Source organism: Oncorhynchus clarkii, chromosome 30, assembly GCF_045791955.1.
Source record: "Oncorhynchus clarkii lewisi isolate Uvic-CL-2024 chromosome 30, UVic_Ocla_1.0, whole genome shotgun sequence".
Taxonomy (NCBI): Eukaryota; Metazoa; Chordata; class Actinopteri; order Salmoniformes; family Salmonidae; genus Oncorhynchus; species Oncorhynchus clarkii.
The window spans coordinates 9,546,780-9,573,913 of NC_092176.1; the positions used below are offsets into that span (position 1 = coordinate 9,546,780).

General features: G+C 41.3%; 2 protein-coding genes across 2 annotated transcripts in view; one reads left to right on the plus strand and one right to left on the minus strand.

The window, feature by feature from the left end:
• Positions 1-7,732, plus strand: part of LOC139389718 (cell surface hyaluronidase-like) — a 78,082-nt gene extending 70,350 nt beyond the window's left edge. The window contains exons 18-24 of the mRNA XM_071136625.1: positions 1,055-1,266; positions 1,559-1,741; positions 1,951-2,173; positions 2,284-2,385; positions 2,674-2,819; positions 3,010-3,116; positions 3,329-7,732. Of these exons, the coding sequence (XP_070992726.1) occupies positions 1,055-1,266; positions 1,559-1,741; positions 1,951-2,173; positions 2,284-2,385; positions 2,674-2,819; positions 3,010-3,116; positions 3,329-3,519 (1,164 nt within the window). The 3' untranslated portion in view covers positions 3,520-7,732. The remainder of the gene's footprint in view (positions 1-1,054; positions 1,267-1,558; positions 1,742-1,950; positions 2,174-2,283; positions 2,386-2,673; positions 2,820-3,009; positions 3,117-3,328) is intronic.
• A 9,067-nt stretch (positions 7,733-16,799) lies between these two features.
• LOC139390225 (uncharacterized) lies at positions 16,800-17,189 on the minus strand. Its single transcript, XM_071137482.1, has one exon. The coding sequence runs from the start codon at positions 17,187-17,189 to the stop codon at positions 16,800-16,802; it is 390 nt and encodes a 129-aa protein (XP_070993583.1).
• Between the last annotated feature and the right edge of the window lie 9,945 nt (positions 17,190-27,134).

Below are 27,134 nucleotides of genomic sequence, written 5' to 3' on the forward strand. Positions count from 1 at the left end.
TACTTTTCTCCTGTACTTTTCTCTGTGTGCCTATGGTAAAATGCAATATTTACTTCAGGAAATACATTAGGACATTTAGCTGGCATTCTTTCTATGATAAACATTAGAAATATGTTGGTCATGCATCGTTTTTGCAAAAAAAGACAGCTTTTTCATTGTAAGCTTATTTACTTGTGAGGCTGCCAGCCAAATAGCAGTGCACTTCTGTTGTCATCTGAAGAAAATGAAGCTATTTTCTGCCAAATGTGTTGCTTTAATGTATTTTCTGTGAAGGGAAACCATAGTTGAACGTCCCTGATCACTTTATTGAAGCAAAAAAACAGTGTTGACTTGCAATATAAAATGCAACCCCTTTCAATACACAGCTGGACCCACCTGCTCCAGCTTTCCCCCATTGTGCTATTTACAATGAAACATGTGTCTCAACCGTTCTGGGGAACTTCGGTAAGCTTCATAATGTAAAATAATGTGACAGGTGAAATGAGAACGCAATCTGCTTTTTCTCCTCACGTATTGCACAAATTGACTGCAGGTATTTACTTAAAGTATTTACAAATATTAAGGTGTATTGAAAAACTTTGAAGAAATAGTTTCAACGGTATTAAAGGTATTGGAAAAACCATCTCATGGCTATTTCCAAATACCCCGGTATACGCTATATCGCCCAAGCCTATCTTGAGGTCCTGCTTGTTTCCACAAAGTTTGGTAAATCCTCCTTTAGTTTTAATGCACCACAGTTATGGAACACCTTACAAAACAAATGACGTGGATTCTCTGGTGCTGACAGGGCTGTTTAAAACTCTGTTGTTTAAATGAATTCACTGAAGTGTGCAATTGATTATTATAACTTGTTATAATAACCTGATGTAATGTATTAATAGCTGTCTTGTAGTTTAAAAAAAAATATTTTTGTTGCTGTATTGATGTCGTTTTTCTCCTCAGGTCACCATTGTAATCGAGACACTGGTCTCAATTGGATTAACCTGAATAAATAAAAATGTTTAAAAGTAGTTACTGAACTCTATTGGTCAACAACTTCTGTCTTTCCTACCAGGTGTATATCCAGACCCAGGGAGCTCCCAGCCTCAGTCTGTCCATCAGTAGAGATGAGTACCCTGAGGCTCCCCTGGTGCTGAGAGGTATCAACAGCCAGCGGGCGCTGTCCCAGCAGTACCAGCCTATCCTGATGATGAGCAAGAGCTACACCCTGCACTGGGACGGCCCGGCTCCCAGAGAGATTGTCCTCTCCCTCATCAACTTCAACCAGTGAGTGACACATTGGGACGTGTGTGTGGGTGTGTTTCTTTAAAAAGCTGGTTGATCTGCGTCTTGCACTCTGTCTTGTTTGTCCATATTGAAACGGGTCTTGGACTCTTCTCATTTTCTATGCAAGGCCTGGGCCTGAAGGGCTCTGCTTTTGACCGTCTCGTGTGTGTGTGTGTGTGTGTGTGTGTGAATGCGTGTGCGATGAAAGGCTATCTTTGCGTTTGTCAGTGAGGTTAGTTCAAAAGACAGATTTTTAACCTTCATCGTCACCTGTTGTCTCCTCTCTCTTCAGAGGTGACTGGGTGCTGGTGGGCCTCTGCTACCCGCCTGATACCACCTTCCAGGTTATGGCTGACATCAACGACCGCCAGAGTAACACCTTCAATGACATCACCGACTACGGGCCCTTGTACTCCCTCGCCGAGCTGGAGAAGAAGCCGCTGGAGAGGAAGTACTTCTTTGACCACAGTGTGGGGTGAGAGAGTCACTTTATGCCACTGTCTGACTATCTCCTGGCCCTCTTTCTTTGGGGTGAATCCAAACTTCCAATTAAGTGTCATTTTCAAGTGAACATTTTACTTAAGTTCTGATTTGCCCCTCTGTCAGTGTCTCTCTCTCTCTCTCTCTCTCTCTCTCTCCCTCACCTCTCTCTCGATTGACACCAGCCTCTCTGCTCTGTCCTAGATTGCTGTGGCTGTATTTGCAGGCAAGGCAGAGACGCGACGGCCACAGCTACTGCTCGGTTAAGGGCTGCGAGAGGGTGAAAGTGATGGCCACCACGTCGTCCTCCAAACTGACCTGTAACTGCACGGCCAAGGCCTACCCCAAATACACCAAGGCCCCCTCGGCAGTGGTCCCCATGCCCACCCTCAGCACCCAACCTTGCAGGGACTGTGGAGCCTCCCAGGTCAGTCTACTACCCCCCCACCACCACTTTCATTGTTACATTATTATTTCTATTGGAAAAGGCTTGAGCACATTAAAGCCCTGCTTTTGAATCTGTGTGTTTTCTGGTAGCTGGTGTTTTCCAGTGACCCGTGGAACGCCTACCTCCAAACTCAGATCAAGTCTCTCAGCAGCAAGGAGCAGCATAGTGGAGACACACAGTCCTTCATCACTGTGAGTACCACATGTTTGAAATAACATGTTAGTACGTTATGTGTTTTTGTCGAGTACATTGTCCCTGTGCATCACAGTGTGCATGTTGTTGGTGTGTTGATTTTTCTCTGTTCTCGACGCAGTTGTTTCCGTATAACATTCATAATAATGTCCATCAAAAAGCCATTCTAAATGTTTATAGAATGTTTATGAATAGAAAAGCACCATCCCATGTTTTAAATCTGTATGTGGTGTAGCTTTCCTGGCGGGCTTCTTATCCACCTTTCTATCATGTCTTATTTTCCTCAGGTGAACAGTGAGACGTTCTCCTTCACACAGCCAGGCTTCTTCCTGGTCTCTGTGGACGCCTGCTCTGGAAAAGTCACAAAGAAGTCATCTTTCTCCAAAATGGACTCTAAAATGGAGCAGTATTTTAAAACTGGAATACCAAAGAGGTGAGGGGAAAGGATTCGACCTTTTGCTGGTTGGAGTTAGAACTCAATTGGTGGTCTGTTGAAGTTCTGGGTTGAAATACTATTCATGTAGTTTTTTCTTGTCTGGAAGAACTTTTGGCATTTTGATGAAAGACATTTGTCTTGATTGTGAATCGATTAATCCTAATTGGTTATATTCTCTTATGACTAGGTCAATAGTGCTTCTGGGAACGCGAGGGCAGCCTGATGGCTTAGCCGGTGTTGCACCGTATCTGGTCCCCCTGGGCATGGCCAAGGCAGCAGATCTGCAGAGTAAAGGTGGGTGTCACTTTCAGATGGTTCCCTTTCGCGGGTGCAATTACTGTAGGCCAGGTCTGGTTTTTCTATCCTGTTCTCTGGCCCTTGTCACTATTTCCCTCTTTTACCCCTCCTGTCTCTCCAACTGTCTTTTCTCTGCAATGTATACTTTTTATTCTGTCTCTGCTCATCTCATTACAGTATTTTCCACATGACACTTTTTTCTCTCACAGAGAGCCTGGTGTTTTGGGGGTTCCAGGGTGGCTCTTCCCCCCCTCCGTGGGCCTCTATCCTAGCTGGGCAGGGTGAGGAGGGGCTGGGGCTGCAGGAGCGCTACCTTCCCCTGGGCCTGGAGGCCTACGGCTGCACACAGACCAGCACTCGCAGAGACATGGAGCTACTTAGGACCGCCACAGGACCATAGTGACCAATGGGAACACAACTTACCCAAAACACAATCAACCAGCGAATGAATGTGAACTTCTATTATTTATTATTTTACTGGCAAAGATGTTTACTAATTTGTGTGTGTGTGTGTGTGTGTGTGTGTACGCGCACATGCCTGCCTGGGTGTGGTGTAGTGGGATGTGTGTGTGGGGCATGGGGAGGGTCTGTAGATGCATGAAAATATGCACTTTCCTAGTCACATGATTTGCAATATCAGCCAGTCATCTCACTGAGCCATGAATTCATATTCAGCCTTCAATGAAAACAACCAAAAAGATGCTGCACATCTGCCATATTTCAACAAATTAGACTGGAAACAGGAAATCAATGGGGGGTGGAAAGCAGATGAACAAAGTAACCACATCAAACTGGTGTGGTCTATCACTCCTATCCAGTTCCCCCTGGTGGGTTTCTGTCTCAGGCCAGTCTTTGACCGGTCTGCTGCTCACCACATCCATAGACCAAACGCATCATTAAGAAGAGGACTGACAAAGCAAACCAAAGGAAAAACACTCATTATTCCACCTTTGTCCCCCTCGTCTGTTTCCTTGCACGCCCCTGGGGGAGAGTTTTGTTCAGCTACTAGATCTGTTGAAATGGGATTTTACTAAACGAATCATCGTTTACATTGAGACTGTTGCATTTTCAACAACCGTTTTTTTCCCCCAAGGATGTGTCAATTTTTGTAAGATATTTATTTGATCTCTAGACAGTGACACTTTCCCCAGGGCTGGCTACGCGTGTAGCGGAGATGGGTTGTTTCTCTTCTTTTTCTTCTCATTATCTCACCATTGAAACGGTGTTTCCAACTCATTTACCTTTTAGTATGGTTATGTGCACTCCCCTGCGTATTTATTTGGACTGTGATGCTAAAATGTTTCATTTGGCTTTATACTCCATTTTGGATTTGAGATCAAATGTGTTATGAGGCGACAGTACCGAATGTCACCTTTTATTTGAGGGTATTTCCATACGTCTGTTATGAGGTTTAGAAATGCATGCTCTTTATGTACAATATCTAGTCCCCCCCATTTGAAGGTGGATAAGTATTTGGACAAATTCACTTGTAGTGTATTAAATTTAGTCGATAACGTTTAGTATTTGGTCTCATTCATACAGTATCACTCAATGACTACATCAAGCTTGTGACTACACACTTGTTGGATGCATTTGCAATTTGTTTTGGTTGTGTTTTGGATTATGTTGTGCCCAGTAGAAACGAATGGTAAGTAATGTGTTATGTCATTTTGGAGTCACTTTTATTCTAAATTAGAGGTCGACCGATTATGATTTTTCAACGCCGATACCGATTATTGGAGGCCCAAAAAAAAGCTGATACCGATTAATCGGACAATTTTTTTTAATTTTTTTTTGTAATAATGACAATTACAACAATACTGAATGAACACTTATTTTAACTTAATATAATACATACATAAAATCAATTTAGCCTCAAGTAAATAATGAAACATGTTCAATTTGGTTTAAATAATGCAAAAAAAAGTGTTGGAGAAGAAAGTAAAAGTGTAATATGTGCTATGTAAGAAAGCCAATGTTTCAGTTCCTTGCTCAGAACATGAGAACATATGAAAGCTGGTGGTTCCTTTTAACATGAGTCTTCAATATTCCCAGGTAAGAAGTTTTAGGTTGTAGTTATTATAGGAATTATAGGACTATTTCCCTCTATACCATTTGTATTTCATTAACCTTTGACTATTGGATGTTCTTATAGGCACTTTAGTATTGCCAGTGTAACAGTATAGCTTCCGTCCCTCTCCTCGCTCCTCCCTGGGCTTGAACCAGCAACACATCGAAGCAGCGTTACCCATGCAGAGCAAGGGGACAACTACTAGAAGGCTCAGAGCAAGTGACGTTTGAAACGCTATTAGCTCGCGCTAACTAGCTAGCCATTTCACTTCGGTTACACCAGCCTCATCTCGGGAATTGATAGGCTTGAAGTCATAAACAGAGCAATGCTTGACACACAACGAAGAGCTGCTGGCAAAACGCACGAAAGTGCTGTTTGAATGAATGTTTACGCGCCTGCTCTGCCTACCACGGCTCAGTCAGATACTTAGATACTTGTATGCTCAGTCAGATTATATGCAACGCAGGACACGCTAGATAATATCTAGTAATATCATCAACCATGTGTAGTTAACTAGTGATTACGATTGATTGTTTTTTATAAGATAAGTTTAATGCTAGCTAGCAACTTACCTTGGCTTACTGCATTCGCGTAACAGGCAGTCTCCTTGTGGAGTGCAACGAGAGAGAGGCAGGTCGTTGTTGCGTTGGACTAGTTAACTCTAAGGTTGCAAGATTGGGATCCCCCAAGCTGACAAGGTGGAAATCTGTCGTTCTGCCCCTGAACAAGGCAGTTAACCCACCGTTCCTAGGCCGTCATTGAAAATAAGAATGTGTTCTTAACTGACTTGCCTAGTTTAAAAAAATATATATATTAAATCGGCGCCCAAAAATACCGATTTCCGATTGTTAAAACTTGAAATCTGCCCCAATTAATCGGCCATTTTGATTAATCGGTCAACCTCTATTCTAAATATGAGTAGAAGGTTAGCAATTTTTGGGGGTATGACATGTACGCCTTTAACTTTCTCACTCGTCATTATTCACGATTCATTCATGATTGTCCGTAAACATGGTAGCATCCAAGTGTTGAGATAATATTATATTTTGAAATACAATAAATGTGACTCCACAATGACAGAATACAATATTTACCATTCGTTTCTAGTGGGCAGAACATAATCCGAAACACAACCAAAACAAACTGCGAATGCATCCAACAAGTTTGTCGAGTCGCAGGCTTGACGTAAACATTGCATGGTAGGAATATGGGACCAAATCCCAAATGATTGACTACATGTAATGCACTAAGTGAATTCTCCAAATGCTTATGACACCTTTCAATGGGGGGACTAGATGCATAAATTGCATTCAGTTCTAAACAGTAAAAGATGTATGAAAATACCCTGGTGGCATTCTGTACTGTATCGTGAAATAAAACATTTGATCTCAAATCCAAAATGCTGGAGTATAAAGACAAATTTGAAGTTTTACCTTCCCTGTCCAAATAAATATCTATGGGAATGTGTTGTTTATTATGTATCAATGTCTAAAGTATGTGTTTTACACGAGTCCGAGGGACATTTTACAAGGTAAACATTGCCTTATAACGAACAGACTAGTAGTCCATACCGAAACCAAGGCTTACTGTACCTCTCAGGTCTCCGTAGGTGATTTGAGCAGGGCTTCCTACTGTGGCAGTGATTAGTGACTTTCTGGATGTGATTGGGAGTATTCTTTTTAGCTGGTGAGCCAGATTTCACAAATAAATTGTAGAAAATGTGCAAACTCTGCCTACTTGTTACCCCGGGAAAACAACTAAATGAATGCAGCCATTGTGAGCGATTCTCTGTGATGGAGAAGGACCTGCTTTTTAACCATTGTTATGTTGTAAATATATATTTTTCTTGTGCTCCCCCCAAAGATGCACGAACCAAGATTGAGCTCTTTTAATACAAGTATGTCGGTGGTGTGGATGAAAATATTGAGAGGTTGTCAATGGTGAGTGCATGTACACAGTGTGAGAGAGTGCCTTTCAAGTTGATGTTAGTTGTATTTGACATTTGACATGTTGATTCACTACTCTTCAATCAAACCTTTTTATATTTGACATTTCACATCATTGCTCTTCTGAAATTGGGGAGTTTGATAACCATTTATACTTGTATGATGGTGTTCTGTCATCGTTGTTCATGATCTTATTTTAGCTGATGTATTCAACAAAATCAAGGATGCCACTTCAATGACAAAATGTTATGCACCAAGGAATCCGATTACTGTATAGAGTACACTTAGGTTAAAGATGGGCAGGGAGACGACCAAGAACTGTGTATTTCTGTAAAGATGTGTATTTCTGTAAAGAAGTAGCCTACTACTTGGGGGCAGGCTTTTTACAATTGTTAGGAAGTCCTACATATGCCCATGCCATCACCCCCCCCACAAAAAAATAGCATATGAACATGTCACAAGCCATTGCAAAATGTGTAGAATTTCAGAAAATTTGTTTTAAAAATGTTGTCTCAGGCTCATGGCAAAATGTACAGAATATCTGAAAAAGTTGGTAGCACTTAATAATAACTCCAAGCAATAAAGCATTTATAATGGATTAGAAAATAGTTTATTCCTTTATTCATCCTTACTTCATTCATATAGGTCATTATAAACCATTTACTGATCATGTTCTGTTTACGTGGCCTGGTCTAGAGTGTGGACTATTTATACTTTATAAGTGAGTCGGTTTCACAAAACCCAGATTAAGCCTAATCCTAGACTAAATTGCACTTTTTAAACTGGACTAACTGCATTTCTCAGACATAGTTTAAAAGCGTCTCAAACTTGCCCTAGTCTAGATTTAAAATGTCTGATTTCCAGAAGGACGATTAGAGTTAATCTAGATCTAAATGAAGGCTTAAATGAAACCAGGCCAGAGGCAAGTTTATCTTCAGATTAATGGATGTTGACTCCAAGGTTGACCTTGGAAATGGATTACCTGGACTATTTCAATGATGATTACAGAGCACCACCGAGACCGAACAGAAGGGCAGTTAATGACCGGAGCAACCCACTGAATGATTTTGATTAAATCCATTTCTGTGACCATTTCCATATGTACAAAGAAAATGCAGCTGATATTTGTTTGCTTGAGCAAGGCTTTCATTTGACTCTTTGGGGAAGGCCCTTCCCTACAAGTACTGACCACCATGAGGTTTTTGGCATCTGGAACCTTCCATCGTGAAACAGGACATTTATGTTGTGTAAGTGAACCAACTATTCAGAATAGCAATGCTAGAGTGTATGTGACCTGAAAGACAGTTACGTCAAGTTCCCCGATACTGCTGCCCAAGCCAACTACAAGGTAGAGTCCTATAAATATTGGCTGTATAGATGGATGTCATTTTCCCATCGTGTCCCTCTACAGCAGATTCTGAGGTGTACAGGAATCTTAAAAACTGGTTTTCAATAACATGTACAAAGTGTGTGCACTCCCAATTTGAAGTTCTCCAACATTGTTGCCCGTTGGAAAGGTGCAACGCATGACTCAAGGATTTTCCAAAACTCCTCTGTACGCTCAGTTTGAAGGAGGACAACATACAGTAGTGGAGTCATACTTGGTGACAGTGGGTGGGCACAGACCAACTTGTTCACCCTCTATCTTCATCCAATAGAACCTGAGCAATAACGGTACAAACAAACTCATATCCACACCAGAGGTGTAGTGGAGCGCATGTTTGGTGTATGGAAGAGTTGTTTCCGGGGTCTCGGCAACACATTGCACCTTCAACCTAGAAGATGCTGCATTGTCTTAATTGCAACAGCTTCACAATTACCTCAAACCGCATGGCTATCCAGATCATCGTTTTGAAGATGAGGATGATGCAGATGTTCCCATGGAAAAGCCAGCAGAAATGGATAAGCCTGCAGAGATGCTTTTGCTAATTCAGCACTTCTCACAATAAAGATAGCTCAAGTGATTGAAACAAACAATAGCCATGGATTGAAAACGAAAAAAGAATCATTCACAAATGGAAATATCGGGACCCCGAACTGGTGCTGGTTGGAGAAGAACATTGGTACTGCTGATGCTTCATGTTTCTCTCCTCCATAGTCAACTCAACAGGAAGGATTTGCGTCTTCATATTGTGCTCTTTTAAATACATTAGTTTGAGCTCATGAAATTCCGTGGCCAGTTTCTCATGCATGCTCTCAGCCTCTTTTTCTGTGCTCTCCGTCCCGGGTTAGTGACACGATCCTCTGTCCTGACTGCGGCAGATGTCGTTGGCTGTCCATCCTGTTATGACAAGTCCCATCCAAGCGACGGTGGTCATATGCCTCTAGAAAAGGATTACATTGCTGCATTGGAGAACAGTATTTCTTCAAGAGTTAAGTTCATTACTTCATTTTTAGTATGGGAGTGCAAGAGATGACTGACAACATTACATATTCTGGGGATGGCACTTGTTGAATGAATGTGTCCTACCAAATGAGGATTGGAACAGTACCAAAACATCAGGCATACCTTCCAGGGGATACTGGCTATCGATGTTCCCGGTCAACAAGTCTTTCAGCTCATGTTTGGTCTTACCAGTCTTGAAACGCTCCCTTACAAGCAACAGCATTTGTCATTAAGTCGATTTTTATGTTTTTCCACAGGACCTTAGAAAGACGACAATATAGAAATGATATTAGTAAGTATGTATGATATTGTTTGTGTTACATTTCTGTCCAAAAATACATTTAGGTCCCGCTGTGTTGTTACACACAAAAAGTAACATTTCAAAGTGACTCTGATTTGTAAAAGTGAGCCAACAATAAATACAGTATCTTACCTGAAGTTGTTTTGTTTACTTTTCATTTGAGTTGAATTCATTACAAATGGTCTTGTTTTTCTTTTCTTGTTTTCTGTTGATGAATCATGCTGTTTGCTCTCGATAATTAGGTGGTTTGACACAATTTGCTTCAAGATGATTTTTTCAAAGTCACAGATATTCTTTGAACCTTCTCTATGTCCCGTGTTTGATTTAAGTGGCTCTCTGCAATTCCACACGATGCTTATGTATTAGTGTCCTATCCCTGGGTTTTGACGCATCCTCAGGTCAGCACCAAGTCTTTATCGTTAATCTAATCAGGCTTCACAAAGATTAACCGGTTAGTCCTTTACTTACCTTGGTCTGGGACTCTACTGTGGTTAGAAACTAAGAAAGATTTTTTTTTAATCTGGATTAATTTAAGTAGAATTAGCCTAGTCCTGATTTTAAATTTAACTCTGTCTGCAAAACCGCCCCTATAAATGTTTTGAGTAACTAGTGTAAATTCTCACAAAAAGATGGACATATCTGATGTTCCTCAAGGTCTCAAAATAGCCTAGAACATTTCAATGGTAAAATAATAAGCACACAACACAAGATGTTAATTATGAATAAACTATTTACTAATCCATTCTCAAACTTTTAATACATTGTTATTATACCAATTTTTTTTAATGTCTGCCCCATGGCAAAATGTGTAGAATTGCAGGAAATTACTTTAAATTAGCACATTTTTCTCTCAACCTCATGGCGAAATGTGTAAAATAGCATTAGATTAGCTATAAAACTGCACATTTTTCTCTGTACTATGGCAAATCTGTAGAATTGCAGGAAGTTACAGGAGGTACAGTGCCTTGCGAAAGTGTTCGGCCCCCTTGAACTTTGCGACCTTTTGCCACATTTCAGGCTTCAAACATAAAGATATAAAACTGTATTTTTTTGTGAAGAATCAACAACAAGTGGGACGCAATCATGAAGTGGAACGACATTTATTGGATATTTCAAACTTTTTTAACAAATCAAAAACTGAAAAATTGGGCGTGCAAAATTATTCAGCCCCTTTACTTTCAGTGCAGCAAACTCTCTCCAGAAGTTCAGTGAGGATCTCTGAATGATCCAATGTTGACCTAAATGACTAATGATGATAAATACAATCCACCTGTGTCCACCTGTGTGTAATCAAGTCTCCGTATAAATGCACCTGCACTGTCTCAGAGAGCATCATGAAGAACAAGGAACACACCAGGCAGGTCCGAGATACTGTTGTGAAGAAGTTTAAAGCCGGATTTGGATACAAAAAGATTTCCCAAGCTTTAAACATCCCAAGGAGCACTGTGCAAGCGATAATATTGAAATGGAAGGAGTATCAGACCACTGCAAATCTACCAAGACCTGGCCGTCCCTCAACTTTCAGCTCATACAAGGAGAAGACTGATCAGAGATGCAGCCAAGAGGCCCATGATCACTCTGGATGAACTGCAGAGATCTACAGCTGAGGTGGGAGACTCTGTCCATAGGACAACAATCAGTTATTTGCACAAATATGGCCTTTATGGAAGAGTGGCAAGAAGAAAGCCATTTCTTAAAGATATCCATAAAAAGTGTTGTTTAAAGTTTGCCACAAGCCACCTGGGAGACACACCAAACATGTGGAAGAAGGTGCTCTGGTCAGATGAAACCAAAATGGAACTTTTTGGCAACAATGCAAAACGTTATGTTTGGCGTAAAAGCAACACAGCTGAACACACCATCCCCACTGTCAAACATGGTGGTGGCAGCATCATGGTTTGGGCCTGCTTTTCTTCAGCAGGGACAGGGAAGATGGTTCAAATTGATGGGAAGATGGATGGAGCCAAATACAGGACCATTCTGGAAGAAAACCTGATGGAGTCTGCAAAAGACCTGAGACTGGGACGGAGATTTGTCTTCCAACAAGACAATGATCCAAAACATAAAGCAAAATCTACAATGGAATGGTTCAAAAATAAACATATCCAGGTGTTAGAATGGCCAAGTCAAAGTCCAGACCTGAATCCAATCGAGAATCTGTGGAAAGAACTGAAAACTGCTGTTCACAAATGCTCTCCATCCAACCTCACTGAGCTCGAGCTGTTTTGCAAGGAGGAATGGGAAAAAATGTCAGTCTCTCGATGTGCAAAACTGATAGAGACATACCCCAAGCGACTTACAGCTGTAATCGCAGCAAAAGGTGTCGCTACAAAGTATTAACTTAAGGGGGCTGAATAATTTTGCACGCCCAATTTTTCAGTTTTTGATTTGTTAAAAAAGTTTGAAATATCCAATAAATGTCGTTCCACTTCATGATTGTGTCCCACTTGTTGTTGATTCTTCACAAAAAAATACAGTTTTATATCTTTATGTTTGAAGCCTGAAATGTGGCAAAAGGTCGCAAAGTTCAAGGGGGCCGAATACTTTCGCAAGGCACTGTAAGTGTCCCCCCAAGCCTCAGATGTGGTAGTCTGGCCCTGTCACCAGGGGGTGTGTGGTACAGAGTCTTCACCCTGCGCTACCACAGGACCAGGGATGGGGGTAGGGCCACAATACACCTGAACTCATCACAAGGGGAACGCAGTTGATCTCGGGCCTCACTGCCAGTATCTCTACCATGATTACTGTTTCAATATCTGGCCGCGAGATTAACTTACCTGCATACTATATTGTGTCATATGTCAAGGTTCTTTGACCTGCATAGGTGTTAAACAGAGAGAGAGTGAGTATGATCTCTGGCTGCTGGTAGTAACTATGGCTAGCAATCCTGCATTTCAGCTGTGCTGTTTAACCTGCATTTGTGATTGATTGTGTCCTGCTAATACTGTGTAGTCAAGATAGAGTTGTCATATTATCTCAAATTTACTCAAAGAATCTCAGTGGACTGGCAGACTTGTTGTGGTTCTTTTAATGAGCCTCTAGAGCAGATAGCATCTCGAACACATCTTAGTTAGAGAAACATTCACCAATTAAAACATATCTGTCTACAGAGTGGTGAGGTGGCCTCTACAGTATGAGCATTTGAGCACTGTAAAAGAAAACATAAAAAGCATTGAGCAATTTATTTCCCTTCATGCACTGGGCTGGGAAGGAAACACTAAGAAAAAAATAGTAATGCTTTTAGAAAGTTTGGAACTGCAGGCTATGGATTCCCGTAGGTCTATGCTTTGGTCTGTATTGGGCTCTAGCATACTTCAATTGAAAATAACTCCAGAGGTTTAGGCAACAGTTAATAGTTGTAGGCTATGCTACATTTTGAATTCAATCACTTTTTGACAGCATCCCTTTTGATTTCAACAAAACCTTCTATACATGTTTTCTCATGGAAGAAGTGGTCAGAAAGCGACCTTTTGGACCTGAATGCCAAAACATTCAGTAGATAAAGGTGCTCATAGTTGACCCATTTTGCATATCCCACTATACCATGAGATATCCATGTCTTCAATCACTGGAAAACATGAACAGTTGAGTTTTATATGTATTAAAAGCTTACAAACAAAGTTGTCAAACTATTTAGCATAATTTCTTACATGTTTTTTTTTTAATTATGACATTTTTCAACCTCTAACGTCAATTATCTAAAAACGCATAAACTCATCAAAACAAACCCATATTTGCATATGTTGTAGCTTAGAATCTACTTTACAATATCTGAGTATTTTATGTTGTCCCGTCATCAGTTGAGACACAATAGGCTCTTGAATACAGGGTGGGTGTCATTTAAATCATAGAAATATAATTTATAGAATGGACCGATCCCTCAAATCCCTGCAATTTAGCTAGTACACCATTGAAATTGAATTGAACTTTTACCTTTTAATTACCACCAGAAAGATGGCCGCCGGTCCACCCACCGTCGAATGTCAAATTAAATGGTCATGTCTATTCTATTATGTATATTTCCATGATTACAATAGGTTTCCTATGGAGGATTGACAGTATAATTTAAAATAACAGTATATTCCCATTCAAGTCAACATTCTCTGATATTTGGCCCTCCAACCATCTTTGTGGTACCATTTGAACATTTATCAGCCAAAAAACATGACACCCACCCTGTATTCAAGAGTTGTGTCTCAACTGATGGCGGGCACAAGACAAAATTATTTCAAAATTATTTTCACTTCATGATGTAAAATAAGGTCTAAGCTACAACAAAAAGCTGTTTTAGATCATTGATGATAAGGTTAATAAATTACACATTTTCATATAAAAAAAATGGGGGAAAAAATTAATAATTATCAAATAGTTTGACGACTCTGTTTGTAAGCTTTTAAGTTATTTAAATCTCAACCGTTTATCTTTTCCAGCGATGTAGACATGGATGTCTCATGGTAGTGGTGGGGTATGCAAAATAGGTCAACTTTCAGCACCTTTATCTCTTGAATATTTTGAATGTCACTTTCTGAGCACTTCTACAATTGGCAGATATGTATAGAAGGTTTCGATTAAATCAAAAGGGGGACCTTCAAAGAGTGAATGAATTCAAATGGATATATCCTGAAGTATTTTCAAGCTCCAGATAACCCACGTGGCTTTGCCTTGGACAAAGTTCTGTGTAGATGAGGTGCCATGCCAATGCCATCATAGTAAAAAATATATATATTACTACTATATGTCATTAAATTATAAAACTAGCTTTCTGTGACAAGCTTAGGCGAATCAATCTGGTGCCAAATGACATGTTTTCATGATAAAGTGACTAATTTCACGCCCAGGCGCACAACTACATGAGTGATAGTTTAGCTAAAGATTGTATAGGGAAGGAAGGGGTTGGGCAGCTACTAGCAAGCTAAGTTCAAGGAAGGAGGAAGCTCGTGGATGCGACAGAGCACAACTGTACTGTGACGGATCGGCACGGCGGATAGTTTAGTTGGTAGCGGTAATGCAATTGATATCGATAATAATTCCAAGAACACGATAAATTGAACAGGAACGAGATGCATTGGGGTGAATGCTGCTGGGGAAATATTGAGTAGTGTTGAGAGTAGACTTGTAATGCTCAGGACTACTCTAGACAAAGATATTTTTGAAGAAACTTTGATTTAACTTTATCAGTCATTCATTTGAAGACAAATGGTGTATGTTGCTAGTGTGTGTAAAAGCCAAATGAGATGTGCAAGGTGTGATAGGGATCATGAGTATGACAAATGTGGGCCTGATGTTAAGGATAAGTGTTGCAACACTGACAGAGTACAACAAAAGGTCATGGAAGCGTGGAGGTACAAAATAAGAAATAATGCATCTTCTGCTGAGGCTGCTGGAAAAGTGACCGGCAAACCCATTGTTCAAAATGCTCTGGCTCCAGAATATCGGCAGACAGTGACTGGTCCAAGGAGGCCCGTAAGCGCCTCAGCCTACTGTCAATGTGACATGCGAGCATAAATGCTTGGTTACGGAGAAAACTATGGTTGTAAATCATGTACATTTCTTAGCCTTCTTGTTTAGGTCAATCAATATGAGTGCTGTACGCAAGAGCAGGACTGGACGAATAATGGAAGTTGTGAAGGCAGCCCAAAAAATTCTGGGGATTTCAGATACTGAATCATACGCCAAATAATGATCAGGAACCTAAGTAACCTTACATGTAATGGAATTGTGTTTGGTTGTCAGTACAACCAAATATCAACATTTGAAGGAGATGTGTCTTCTGCTTGGATAGTTCCATCTGTGCCACTGACTTAGTCTGGCTTTAATTCCAAGTTGGTCAACAAATTAATAGTTTATATGGTGGATTTACATCTCAATCTCAAACAGAAAATCAAAGTATAAAAATAGAACTAAATCAAACTTTATTTAAAGTGCATTCAAAGTTAGATTTGATTTAGTCCGATACTTTAACTCATACTATAACCTATACTAACCTATACTTTAATTTTTGTTTGAGATGTAGATGTGAATCGAACATATAAATTATTAGTTTGCAGAAGATACTGCAAATATCCTTCAAATGTTGACATTTGGCTGCGTTGACAACCAAACACAATTCAACAAGTTAACAAATGATATGTTGGATTCATGTCTCCAACTAAACCAAAAATAAAAGTTAAAGAATGGGATTATTAAACCAGTGGCTTAAATGGAACTATCCAAGCAGTACATCTCCTTTTAGATGTTGATGTTTGGTTGCGTTATCAACTGAACACAATTTAATATTACTTTTGTAATACAGTAAAAAGCCTGGAGTTAAGGATATCATACAAACTAAAGTAACATTCAACATTAAAATGAGTAACACATGCATGGACATATTTTGAGGTTACTGCAACTATACATTTCTTCTTATGCAATCAAATAAAGCGTTCATGTTCAAGATAGCATGCAATAGTGTAGGTCATCGCAGGTCTGTGGAGATCTTCACAATTGCTTTAATAATCTGCGCAGTATCTCAAACAGCACTGATCACTCGCACCATTTACTTTTAATGTAATCTCAGCTGCAATTCAGGTCATTTGGTTATGCTGCTAGATGAAGCACGGCAGTAACACATTCATCTGTTGTATAAATAAACATTGTGATTGTGGTTGAAGATTTTAGGGAGGGGAGGGGACTAGTTTGTATCAATGATGGTCGGGGGACACGGGTCAATGTGACTAGAGGTACATCGTCAGGTTTAGATATTACATAAGTAGCGTCCTCCATTGCTGGTATATGTGAGTGGGATGTGAAGTCAGAATCTACATTAGGGGGGAGACCATTTCCCAGTTATGTGCAACATTGACCTAGACATCTGTTTTCAGAAAAGGGACCTGGTCACAGTGCTTTGACAAAACAAACGGGGAACTATTTGACACTTTATGTCAATGGTCAGTAGAAGACTGCTACGTCTATGAATTCCGGCATATTGGATCCTTTCTTATTGGCTTTTCCAATAGGACGGGGGATGGTAGACGGACGATGGTTCCTTGGTGGGCCCGAAGCACAGGGGATGGTAGGCGGACGATGGTTCCTTGGTGGGCCCGAAGCACAGGGGATGATAGACGGACGATGGTTCCTTGGTGGGCCCGAAGCACAGGGGATGGTAGGCGGATGATGGTTCCTTGGTGGGCCTGAAGCACAGGGGATGGTAGACGGACGATGGTTCCTTGGTGGGCCTGAAGCACAGGGGATGGTAGACGGACAATGGTTCCGTGGTGGGCTGAAGCACGGGATGGTAGACTGACGATGGTTCCTTGGTGGGCTGAAGCACAGGGGATGGTAGACGGACGATGGTTCCTTGGTGGGCCGAAGCATTTGTTAAGGCCATCAATGATCGTGATAATGCAATTAAGACATTGAAGGATAATTTGACCACAATAGATTTTCAGAGAAAGAGATTGTGACTAGGAACGTCATTAAGACTGCAAAGAAAGGTGTGTGGCAGGATTTCTGTTCTTCCATAGGAAGGAAAGAACAACTGGGGGTTGTGTGGAAGATGTTAAAGAGGATGATGGGGAAAGACAGTACAGTACCTGTGTTAGCTTATGCTGTATCAAACAAAGAAAAATAGGACGCTCTGGAAAGCGCTTTTGCAGAAGTACATCAAATGAAATGTATTGGTCACATACACGTGTTTAGCAGATGTTATTGCGGGTGTAACGAAATGTTTGCGCTTCTAGCTCCGACAGTGCAGTAATATCTAACAAGTAATATATAATAGTTTCACAACATATACCCAAAATACAGGTAAATCTAAGTAAGGAACGGGTTAAGAATATATAAATATAAGTCAGAGCGGCATTGGACTAAGATACAGTAGAATAGTATAGAGTAAAGTTAATACATATGAGATGAGTAATGCAAGATATGGAGACATTAATAAAGTGGCTAGTGATCCATTTCTAAAAGTGGCCAGTGATTCCTAATCTATGTCTATACGCAGCAGCCTCTGACGTGCTGGTGATGGCTTTTTAGCAGTCTGATGGCCTTGAGATAGAAGTTGTTTTTCAGTCTCTCGGTCCCTGCTTTGATGCACCGGTACTGACCTCGTCTTCTGGATGATAGCGGGGTGAACAGGCAGTGGCTCGGGTGGTTGATGTCCTTGATGATTTTTTCTCCTTCCTATGGCATTGGGTGATGTAGGTGTCCTGGAGGGTGGGAGGTTTGCCCCCAGTAATGCGTTGGGCAGACCACACCACCCTCTGGAGAGTTTTGCGGTTGTGGGTGGTGCAGTTGCCGTACCAGGCCTGACAGGATGCTCTCAATTGTGCATCTGTAAATTTTTGTGAGGGTTTTAGGTGTTAAGCCAAATTTCTTTAGCCTCCTCCTCCCCTCCTCATTGGTAATCAAGCCTACTACTGTTTTTTCGTCTGCAAACTTGATGATTGAGTTGGAAGCGTGCTTGGCCACGCAGTCATGGGTGAACAGGGAGTACAGGAGGGGGTTGAGCACGCACACTTGTGGACCCCAGTGTTGAGGATCAGCGAAGAGGTGTTGTTTCCTACCTCCACCACCTGGGGGCGACCCGTCAGGTAGTCCAGGACCCAGTCGCACAGGGCGGGGTTCAGTCCCAGGGCCTCGAGCTTGATGATGAGCTTGAAGGGTACTATGGTGTTGAATACTGAGCTATAGTCAATGAACAGCATTCTTACATAGGTATGCCTCTTGTCCAGATGGGACAGGGCAGTGTGCAGGCGATTGCATCGTCTGTTGATCTATTGGGGCGGTAAGCAAATTGAAGTGGGTCTAGGGTGGCAGGTGATATGATCCTTGACTAGTCTTTCAAAGCACTTCCTGATAACAGAGATGAGTGCTACTGAGTGATAGTCATTTAGTTCAATTACTTTTGCCTTCTTCTGTGGAGACAACAGACTGGGTTAGGGAGAGATTGAATATATCTGTAAACACATTAGCCAGCTGGTCTGCGCATGCTCTGAGGACATGGCTAGGGACATAACGTTGACAATAAGTGATGAATGTAAAAGGAAGAAAAGAAAACAGATGTATATTGTAAGAAGTGGAATTCTTGAGAATCACAGGATGGGGGCGCTAGAGAGCGAGCTATGGAGTAGACATGCTTTGCTCGAGCTCCGCTCTATTTTGAAACAAATTGATATTTATCTTAACCTCTCACAACCTATAACTTCAAACATTGTCTGGCAATATGACAAAGGGAAAAGGCACCAAAAAAGGGGGCGCTAAGCAAGATCATTTGAATGAGATAGACAACGAACCAATTTCAACGTCGCCGACCCACAAGGAGTTAGCTGAAGAGCCTAGCTCCCAAGAGTTCCCCACAGATCCTACTCAACGTGACAGACTGGCTGCCATAAACTCACTAAGCAAGAAGGTGGACACAAGGTTGGCTGATATCTCAAAGAGTATTGGGACTTTGACGGAAACTGTGAAGGCAACTAAGGGAAGGGTGCATGAGGTTGAGCAGACGACAGTCGATCACAAGGCCAGGCTACAGGACATAGAGAAACAGTGCGCAACATTCAAAAATGACAACAAAACCCTGAAAGCCCGATTGGAAATGCTTGAGTCGCATTCAAGACGCCAGAACATCCGAATATTTGGGATCCAGGAGGACACTGAGAAAGGGAAACCCACTGAATTCATCTCGGCGCTGATACCGGCATTGCTGGGGAGTGAACGCTTCAAAACGGCCATCGAAGCCGGCAAAGAGCGTGCCACCAAGGCCATTCATTGTACGGCAGCACTATCCCCAGGCCAGGGATCTCATCCTCAAGCTGGCTGATCAAAAGTTACCCTAGCTCCATTGTAGTTATCTTTCTACCCAAATCCAGGGCAGCCAACATCCGATATGGATTCCTCTTCCCAGCCCGGTTTAAGGTGACAGTCGAGGGATCAACACGTACATTTGACAACCCAAAAGAGGCCAATCTGTTCTTGTCAAGCAAGTTCCCTGGCTGAGGCTACAGAACGGTTGTGTCAACCAGCTAAAAGGCCAAATACAGGCCAGGAATGTGTTTGAATTTCCTGCCTATATCTTTTCGATCAGAAATTGGGACTTATATGATGGGTGAGATGTTGTGGCTTATATAGCATTGTTTAGCCTCTCATGTTTTACCGCCACTCACCCCCTAACGTGAGAGTTAAGTGTTATTTAATATTAGTTTATATGCGGAGCATCTATAGATGATGAGTTAGTTCAAGCTGTATGTCTAGACACCCTAAGGTTTGTGTGTTAGCCAAGGAGTGCTTCGTTTGGGGAAGTCACTCAGTAAAGGGATGGGAGGGGGAGGAGGGATGGGGTCTGTGTTTTATGTTCACATTTATTAATACAGGTGGCATGACAAGCTCACGCACGGCAGGACGTTTTTCTTTTGGGCTTTGTAGGACAGGAACAATTTGCTCTAAAATAAGAAATGCCACATAGTGACCGAGCACAGAGTAGACCAGGTGGAATAAAGATAGTCAGCTAGAACTGTAATGGCTTAGGGCATGTGGTGAAACGAGCTAAGGTTTTTTCTCATCTTAAATCACTGGGTGCTGACATAGTGCTTCTTCAAGAAACTCACATTAAACCCTCCGCTCAGGCCAAGCTACGAGTCGGCTGGATCGGTTAGATATACCAGTCTAACTTTGGTGCAAAAGCGAGAGGGGTAGCAATCCCGATAAGGAAAAACATTCCTTTTGTTTACTCATCCTCCATTTCAGATCCTAATGGTCGGTATATTATTGTGGCTGGTACACTGAATTCGAAACCAATAACCTTGGTCAATTTATACGGACCCAACTTTGATGATCCATTATTTTTTCAAAGGGTATTTAAGGCCATACCAAATATCTTGGATGCAAGTGTTATGGTTGGAAGTGACTTTAACTGTATGTTAGATCCTCTTTCAGATAAACACCTATCAAGGTCACTTCAACAATCAAATGCCAGTGTCTGTCTAAATACATTGATGACAAACCTTAACATTGTTAATATTTGGAGACTGATGCACCCAACAGATAGGGATTATTATTTATTTTCATAATTTCATAAATCATATTCCAGAATGTACTATTTATTTTGGACTCCAAACTAATTTCAGCAGCTGCGTCGGTTACCTATCTAATTACAGACCACTCTCCTCTGTCCATGGTGCTGAAACTCGACAATATGCCGACAGGTCGGCGACCGTGGCGCTTAGACGCATACCTGTTGAAAGATGAGGCTTGATGTCAGTATTTGAAGGAGCAGATTGCCTTTTTCCTCGGAGATAACGGCACGAGGGATGTTGACGACTCCACCCTTTGGGAATCTCTAAAGGCTGTGATTAGAGGTTACATTATTTCTTATACATCAGAGAGGAAGACACGCGCCAGGACTAGGCTGAGAGAACTTGAAAGAGAGTTAGGGGAACAGGAGAACGTTTTTAGGACGAATTCCTCGAAGACAGTCCTTGAGAAGATCACAAAGTTGAAATATGAATACAATACCATCCTTTCGAACCGGGTGGTCTCTTTACTTGCTAGAACGCAACAAAGTTATTTTGAACTGGGTGACAAACCACATATATTATTAGCAAGACAGCTAAGGCATGTACAGGCATCTAGAGCTATTCACAAAATAAAAGACAAGAAGGGTAAAATAGTAACAGATCCGCAGGATATTAATAATTGCTTTGCGCAGTTTTACTCAGAACAATATCAATCAAAATGCGATGCTACTGATCCACAAACTATGGAACGCTTTCTCGCTGAATGCGAACTTCCTAAACTAGACAGGGGGGCAGCTGCTGCACTCGGCCTGTGGATATGCAAATTCTGAAATCTACCCCATTTAGAACAGTGACGGACAAGTTCACAAGCCTTGGCATTGTAGTGACAAAAGACCTTGATCAGCTATTGAAAGTGAATTGGGACATGAAAATTGATCAGCTTAGACAGTTTCCCAAAAATCTATATTTTGTTTATCTCATTGGTTGGTCGTATAAACGCTATTAAAATGGTTGTCCTACCCAGGTTTCTTTACCTCTTCCAATGTCTACCCAATTTCATTCCACAAAGCTATTTTAAGAAACTTTTATGGGATAACAAGACAGCCAGAATTTAAAAGAAGAATGTATGCAAGTACAAGATAGAGGGGGGCTTAGGCCTTCCTCACTTTAAACTGTATTATTGGGCTGCTAATCTGAACATTGTGTCATTCTGGAGGGAAAGTTTACCTGGGATGCTACAGAATGATATGCCTTCAAGGCTTTTAATTGAGCAGGCCTCCTGTCAATGTTCCTCTCTCTCTGCACTTGTTAATAGTCCATCATAAGTGAAAAAAATCCACTTATGACTCTAATCCAGCCATTTGTCATACTCTTAGGATCTGGAAACAGATTAGGTATTTTCTTAACATACCCACCGTATACATCAATGATGTCTCTCTTGCTGCTGGTGAGTCTCTGATCCACCTCTACGCAGATGGCACCATTCTGTATACTTCTGGCCCTTCTTTGGAAACTGTGTTAACAACCTTCCAGGCGAGCTTCAATGCCATACAACTCTCCTTCCGTGATTTCCAATTGCTCTTAAATACAAGTAAAACTAAATGCATGCTCTTCAATCGATCGCTGCCTGCACCTGCCCGCCTGTCCAACATCACTACTCTGGACAGCTCTGACTAAGAATATGTGGACAACTACAAATACCTAGGTGTCTGGTTAGACTATAAACTCTCCTTCCAGACTCACATCAAACATCTCCAATCCAAAGTTAAATCTAGAATTGGCTTCCTATTTCGCAACAAAGCATCCTTCACTCATGCTGCCAAACATACCCTTGTAAAACTGACCATCCTACCAATTCTCGACTTCGGCAATGTCATTTACAAAATAGCCTCCAATACCCTACTCAATAAATTGGATGCAGTCTATCACAGTGCCATCCGTTTTGTCACCAAAGCCCCATAGACTACCCACCATTGCGACCTGTACGCTCTCGTTGGCTGGCCCTCGCTTCATACTCGTCGCCAAACCCACTGGCTCCATGTCATCTACAAGACCCTGCTAGGTAAAGTCCCCCCTTATCTCAACTCGCTGATCACCATAGCGGCACCCACCTGTAGCACGCGCTCCAGCAGGTATATCTCTCTGGTCACCCCCAAAACCAATTATTTATTTGGCCTCTCCTTCCAGTTCTCTGCTGCCAATGACTGGAACGAACTACAAAAATCTCTGAAACTGGAAACACTTATCTCCCTCACTAGCTTTAAGCACCAGCTGTCAGAGCAGCTCACAGATTACTGCACCTGTACATAGCCCATTTATAATTTAGCCCAAACAACTACCTCTTTCCCTACTGTATTAATTAATTAATTTATTTATTTTGCTCCTTTGCACCCCATTATTTATATCTCTACTTTGCACATTCTTCCACTACAAATCAACCATTCCAGTGTTTTACTTGCTAGGTTGTATTTATCTCACCTCACTTGCTCACATTGTATATTGACTTATTTTTCTACTGTATTATTGACTGTATATTTGTTTTACTCCATGTGTAACTCTGTGTTGTTGTATGTGTCGAACTGCTTTGCTTTATCTTGGCCAGGTCGCAATTATAAATGAGAACTTGTTCTCAACTTGCCTCCCTAGTTAAATAAAGGTGAAATAAATCAATAAAATACATTGACAGCCCGATTTGCCTTAATCATGCTTTCCACCCTGCATTGGATGATATGGTGTTTTCACAGTGGAGGGAGAAGGGGCTCACAACAATTTGTAATTTATACACGGAGGGTCAGTTAGCTTCTTTCAACAATTACAGGGAAAGTTCAACATGCCAACAACACATTTTTTCAGATACCTCCAAATCAGGAATTTCTTAAGGACACATATCCCACAGAATGGCATTAAGCCAAATAATCCTACATTAGATAGCTTGATCCTTGTCAAACCCCATTCAAAAGGGCCAGTCTCTAGACTGTATTATGTTACAGGCCCACATAGATGTATCCACAGACACTATTAAAAGGGCTTGGGAACAAGAACTTGGTTCAGAAATCTCAGATGAGGACTGGGTAGAAGCTCTCAGGAATATAACCCACAGTTCAGTGAATGCCAGGCACAACCTTGTACAGTTTAAGGTGATACACAGGTTACATTACTCTAAAGTGAAACTGCATAAAATATTCCCGGACACCTCACCACTGTGTGAGACGTGCAAGCAGGAGGAGGGGACGTTGACCCACTTATTTTGGACATGTCCTAAGTTATATGTTTACTGGGCTCTCATCTTTGATTACTTATCTAAAGCCTTCGATGGAGTTATAGCCCCAGACCCATTGATCGCTCTGTTTGGTACTGTTGATGGGAATAACAAGGAGGGGGAGGCTGTCTCTCTTTGTACTCTATTAGCCAAAAGGCTCATATTGCAATTTTGGAAACTGGAGACTGTAACCACCTTTGAAATGTGGTTACGGGACTTAGGGAATGTAATACATATGGAAAAGATACGATACAACACCTCCAATAGAAGTCCAGTGTTTTACAAAATATGGCAGCCGATACTGGATAAATGGCCTAGTCCAGCTTCATAACTGGGTTGACGATCTGCTGCTATTCTGTGCTGTACTCCACTCAATATCTATTTTTGGCTTAACTACACTGCTTGTAATGACTATATGCTGTCTTATACATGTACCACCTAATAGGATTTTGTTTGATTTTGTGTATGTGTGAGTTACGTTTTGTTTTGTCCTCTAAATTGGCCATCCCATTCAACAGTACAATGAGTGTCAATGTTTGTATTGCTGTCTTTTTAAATTGATTTTTAATTGGAAAATAATAAGCATATTATTTAAAAAAAGAGAATCACAGGATGCTGAATTCACCATGTTTGAATTGACATGGGCTCTGGAGGGCCAGGTGAGAATCGATTATGCTACGTTATGTTTAAACATCTGCCTACAGAAGTTCTGGGAAATATTTAGATTTATTTAACAAAATATGGACAATAGGAGTGCTGCCATTAGGAAGGAAACGTGTTGTGGTGTTGCCTTTTGTGAAGCCTGGTAAAGATCCATCCAGTCCTGCGAATTATAGACCTATTGCAATTACATCAAATCTCTGTAAACTAATGGAAAAGTTGATTGTGGGTAGATTAATGTATTATCTGGAACATAAGGGCTTCGTGTCCATCTCAGTGGATTCAGGAAAGGAAGGACTAGCCGAGATGCATCGATAAACAGCTTCTATCTCCAGGCCATCAGACTGTTAAACAGCCACCACTAGCCGGCCGCCGCCCAGTACCCTGCCCTGAACCTGAGTCACTGTTCTAGCCGGCTACCACCCAGTACTTTACCCTGCACCTTAGAGACTGCTGCCCTATGTACATAGAGTCACTGAACACTGGTCACTTGAATAATGTTTACATACTGTTTTACACACTTTATATACACAGTGCCTTATGAAAGTATTCAGAGACCTTAACATTTTCCAGATTTTGTTACGTTACAGCTTTATTCCAAAATTGATTAAATTGTTTTAATCCCCTCATCAATCCACACACAACAACCCAGCATGAACAAAAAAAAAAGTGTTGTGGGTGCAAATTTATGAAAGAACAACAACTGAAATCACATTTACATAAGTATTCAGACTCTTTACTCAGTACTTTGTTGAAGCACCTTTGGCAGTGATTACAGTCTTCTTGGGATTGACTCTACAACCTTGGCACACCTATATTTGGGGAGCTTCTCCCATTCTTCTCTGCAGATCCTCTCAAGCTCTGTCAGGTTGGATGGGGAGCGTCGCTGCACAGCTATTTTCACGGCTCACCAGAGAGGTTCGATCGGGTTCAGTCTGGGCTCTGGACCACTCAAGGACATTCAGAGACTTGTCCCAAAGCCACTTCTGCGTTGTCTTTTCTGTGTGCTTAGGGTCGTTGTCCTGTTGGAAGGTGAACCTTCGCCCCAATTTGAGGTCCTGAGCAGGTTTTCATCAAGGATCTCGCTGTATTTTGCTCTGTTCATCTTTCACTCGATTCTGACTAGTCTCCCAGTCCCTGCCGCTGAAAAACATCGCCACATCATGATGCTGCCACCATGCGTCATGTGCCTTTTACAGAGGAGTGGCTTCTGTCTGGCCACTCTACCATAAAGGCCTGATTGTTGGAGTGTTGGAGAGATGGTTGTATTTCTGGAAGGTTCTCCCATCTCCACAGAGGAGCTCTGTCAGAGTGACCATCGGGCTCTTGATCACCTTGATGACCAAGGCCCTTCTTTCCCGATTGCAGAGTCTTGGTGGTTCCATACTTCTTCCATTTAAAAATTATGGAGGCCACTGTGTTCTTGGGGACCTTCAATGCTGCAGACATTTTTTGTACCCTTACCCAGATCTATGATCGACACAATCCAGTCTCAGAGCTCTACGGACAATTCCTTTGACTTCATGGCTTGGTTTTTGCTCTGACATGCACTGTCAACTGTGGGACCTTATATAGACAGGTGTGTGCCTTTCCAAATCATGTCCAATCAATTAAATTTACCACAGGTGGACTCCAATCAAGTTGTAGAAACATCTCAAGAATGATCAATGGAAACAGGATGCACCTGAGCTCAATTTCAAATCTTATAGCCAAGGGTCTGAATACTTATGTAATAATAAGGTATTTCTGTTTTTACTTTTAATTGCTAAAATTTCAAAAAACACTGTTTTCGCTTTGTCATTATGGGTATTGTGTTTATATTGATGAGGAAAAACATACATTTCATCAATTTTAGAATAAGGCTGTAACGTAAGAAAATATGTAAAAAGGGAAGGGGTCTGAATACTTTCCAAGTGCACTGTATGTTATGGAACGAGCTTGATTGGAGTCCACCTGTGGTGTCCTTAATGTTTAGTATACTCATTGTGTATGTATATATATATATATATATACAGTATATCACAAAAGTGAGTACACCCCTCACATTTTTGTAAATATTTGAGTATATCTTTTCATGTGACAACACTGAAGAAATTACACTTTGCTACAATGTAAAGTAGTGAGTGTACAGCTTGTATAACAATGTACATTTTCTGTCCCCTCAAAATAACTCAACACACAGCCATTGATGTCTAAACTGCTGGCAACAAAAGTGAGTACACCCCTAAGTGAAAATGTCCAAATTGGGCCCAATTAGCCATTTTCCCTCCCCGGTGTCATGTGACTCGTTAGTGTTACAAGGTCTCAGGTGTGAATGGGGAGCAGGTGTGCTAAATTTGGTGTCATCGCTCTCACACTCCCTCATCCCTCATACTCCCTCTGCTGCCTGCAACATCCTCCA

Excerpts from the sequence above, each read along its gene's own strand:
- LOC139390225 (XM_071137482.1), bottom strand. The coding sequence starts at position 17,189 with ATGGCCTTAACAAATGCTTCGGCCCACCAAGGAACCATCGTCCGTCTA.